Source organism: Salvelinus namaycush, chromosome 28 (genome assembly GCF_016432855.1).
Source record: "Salvelinus namaycush isolate Seneca chromosome 28, SaNama_1.0, whole genome shotgun sequence".
Taxonomy (NCBI): Eukaryota; Metazoa; Chordata; class Actinopteri; order Salmoniformes; family Salmonidae; genus Salvelinus; species Salvelinus namaycush.
In genome coordinates, this window is record NC_052334.1 from 39,805,749 (window position 1) to 39,809,107 (window position 3,359).

The window sequence follows — 3,359 nt, forward strand, 5'->3', positions numbered from 1 at the left end:
GGAGAAGAAATAGGACAAATAATCATGCGAGTGTGTTCTGTTCTAGGCCTATCACTGTAGAACCAGGTCACCTACATGGAACACAGATAAAGTGCCGTGCACGAGAAACATCTAACACTTTCAAAAAGATTACTACATGTACCTTCAAAGACACTGTCACACAAACCCATCCTTGAACCATCCTCAGTTTTTTTCCTATGAAAAGGGGCATTAATTGCAATGGGTACCAATGCGATTACGTCAATAACGTTAAATTGCTATATTTGTCTCCTCTCTGGCTGCCTCTTTGAACCCTCCATCTTTCACAGAACTGACTCGGCCATCCGTTTGCCATGACAACAACACAGAGAGCTAGAAACATTAGACGTCAGCACAAACATCCACCCCCTGGCTCAGCTAGTCTGTAACCTTGGTGTATATATCCTACCTTTGCTTGTCTCTCTGGCCATGGCATGGCTATTGCAACCCTAAAACATTCCGTCAACCTCGAAAGCATTGAGAGCCCAGCTCTACCGTTATCAAAATAACATAGTTTTGCATCAGCGCCATTGTCCATCGCTCAGGTCCGACTGAAATAAATGCAGCAGAAAAGCAAGTTGTTCTTGAATCCTCAGTCTCCGAGGACACAATGTTTGTTGAATACATTCTGGAAGGTTTTAAGGAGAGAGAGAGAGCTAGAAGAGGCCACAGGTGGAAGCATCTGAGAAGGAACTACTTTCTCTCTCGCCCCGAGAGAGCCGACGATTACTCCACTGGGGACTTGGCTTTCAAAGCTCAAAAGATTACTGGGCTGAGAGATATAGTGAGTTTGCTGGGGAATGCCAAGGCACGTTTCCCTTCTTGAGCATGACCCTCTACCACCCACGCTTTCTGACTCCCCTTTCTCTGTCGATCCTCAACTGCCCTTCGCTCCCCTTTTCTCAATTCAGTAGGTTGGAAAGGGAGATTGTTCAACGCTCCCCCCCATCCCATAAGCCCCGCTTTGTTATATAACCCTCTTCTCTCTCTGCATATCATAAGAGGCACAGAGAAAATGAATCGTTTCCATGTTACCTCACAGTCCAATGCCTGCTCCCTCTCGTAGCCTCTTCAGAGACTTGCACCTTGAATCTTTTCCCTTCTTCCAACACATAAAGCACAGAAAATAAGAATCTACCAACCACATCAAGCAATGACATCTTTGCATTTGTACAATAACCTTTTGGGTTCACAGATGTACCATGTGAGTCCAATGGCTGCCAAACTAACTCAGATGTTTAGTAGGCGGTTTTTAGTCCATAGAGGGCCCGCCTCCAGGAACAAACAAGAGCTCAAGCGGGGATTGTACATCAATAAGGGGTAATGGTCTGAAGAGGTGGTGGTCTGTAGTTGATGGGGGTCATTTGAGCTTGACGGGCCAGGGCAGGCACGTGCGGAGTCCTAGCATGGATGAGAAAACGATCGTGGGCCGGTGCTTCTTGAAGCGCAGGCCCTTCTTGAACCGCTGGCTGTTCTCAGCCGTGTACATCTCCCCCTGCTGGGCAGCGCAGGCGATGCGGGTAACCACCTCGCCATGCTCCACTGCCTCCTGCTCCGAGCGCACGAAGACCTCCCGGAGCTCCTCCAGGCGCCGCTCCATCTCCTGGATGACACGCTGGCGCTCCTCCATCTCCAGCAGGCGCCGGCGGGCTGCCTCAAACTCCATGCTGGAGCTGGGGGTCACCATCTTGGAGGAGGGGGCCGTGGTGGCTGTCGAGGGGGGCTCCGAGCCGTACAAGGCCATCGTCACCCGCCGGAAGTCGCCCATGGAGATGGAGCGTCGTGTGGCGGGCGATGGAAGAGGGAGGGCCAGCGTGCCGAGGGGGGAAGGGGACATGGCTGAGAAAGGGAGGGAAGGGACGGCGAGAGGGGGTGCTGAGGCCTCAGGGTGAAGGTGGGAATCCATGTCGTCCATGGTAGGCGCTTGTCTAAGGTTTTTCTTCACGGCTGGGTGCGTGCGTCAGTCTGTGCTGCTGTTGTTGATTCTAGTATTCTGTGGGAGCACAGTGAGTGGCGTGCTGCCTCAGAGCATCTTCATTCATTAATAAGAGATCGGAGCTCAGTAAAGCGTTTCATGGGGAGGAGTCCACTCGCCCCTCATTGGTTGCTTGCTTCATGTTGAATGCCGATTGGCTGCTTGCCCCTCTGCTGGCTCTGCCCCCTCGATGTCCTTTGTGTTGCTATCTCCGGTGCTCTTAGCCTACTTCAACAGGAAAAGGAAGAGAGGGATAACACATTCAGCGATTCTATCCTAGCTCCTCTCCTGTCTGTGGTTGGCTTAGTGTGTATGTTGTATGAGTCGGTCTCTCCTCTCCTCTCCGCCCTCCCTCCTTCCCTCAATCCATCCTCTATCCCGCTCGGCTCGTTGCCCATAGCAACACAGTCTCAGCATCAGATGGCAAGTGGAGAAGGGTGGGGTGTCGTTCACATTTGAGTTTCTCTCTCCCTCACCTTCCCGAACTGATTTATCGCTCTTTCCCACTATTCCTCCTCCCCCGTCCTATCATTCACCGCCTGTCGCTGAATTTTTTTTTTTTTTTTTTTTTTAAACTAGCTCTTCCAAGATGACAAACTTCACTCAGTGCGTCTCAGACCCTTATCCAATGGTAATTTGTCCCCCCCCCCCCCTCCACACACACACACCTGAAATGATCAGACACCCCTGTACCATCTGTTTGGTCTATTCCCCTGCTAGCTAGCTGATCGAGCCAGCTGCTCTAACCCAAGGTTGAACTATTTTCTCTCTCTCTCTCTCATTTATATATGTTTGGACACACCTACTCATTCCAGTGTTTTTCTTTATTTTTATATTTTCTAGATTGTATAATAATAATAGTGAAGACATCAAAACTATGAAATAACACATATGGAATCATGTAGTAACCTAAAAAGTGTTATACAAATATATTTTTTATTTGAGATTCTTCTAAGTAGCCAACCCTTTGCCTTGACAACTTTGCACACTCTTGGCATTCTCCCAACCAGCTTCATGAGGTAGTCACCTGGAATGCATCTCAATTAACAGGTGTGCCTTGTTAAAAGTTAATTTGTGGAATTTCTTTCCTTCTTAATGCGTTTGAGCCAATCAGTTGTGTTGTGACAAGGTAGGGGTGGTATACAGAACACAGCTCTATTTGGTAAGAAACTTGCTTAGGCCAAGAAACACAAGCAATGGACATTAGACCATTGGAAATCTGTCCTTTGGTCTGATGAGTACACATTTGAGATTTTGGTTCCAACCGCCATGTCTTTGTGAGACGAGACGCAGAGTAGGTGAATGGATGATCTCCGCATGCGTATTTCCTAATGTGAAGCATGGAGGAGGAGGTGTGATGGTGTGG

At 48.9% G+C, this 3,359-nt stretch overlaps 1 protein-coding gene across 1 annotated transcript; it reads right to left on the reverse strand.

Moving 5' to 3' along the window:
• Positions 1-1,378: 1,378 nt before the first annotated feature.
• Positions 1,379-1,933, reverse strand: LOC120023354 (TMF-regulated nuclear protein 1-like). Its single transcript, XM_038967364.1, has one exon. The coding sequence runs from the start codon at positions 1,931-1,933 to the stop codon at positions 1,379-1,381; it is 555 nt and encodes a 184-aa protein (XP_038823292.1).
• Between the last annotated feature and the right edge of the window lie 1,426 nt (positions 1,934-3,359).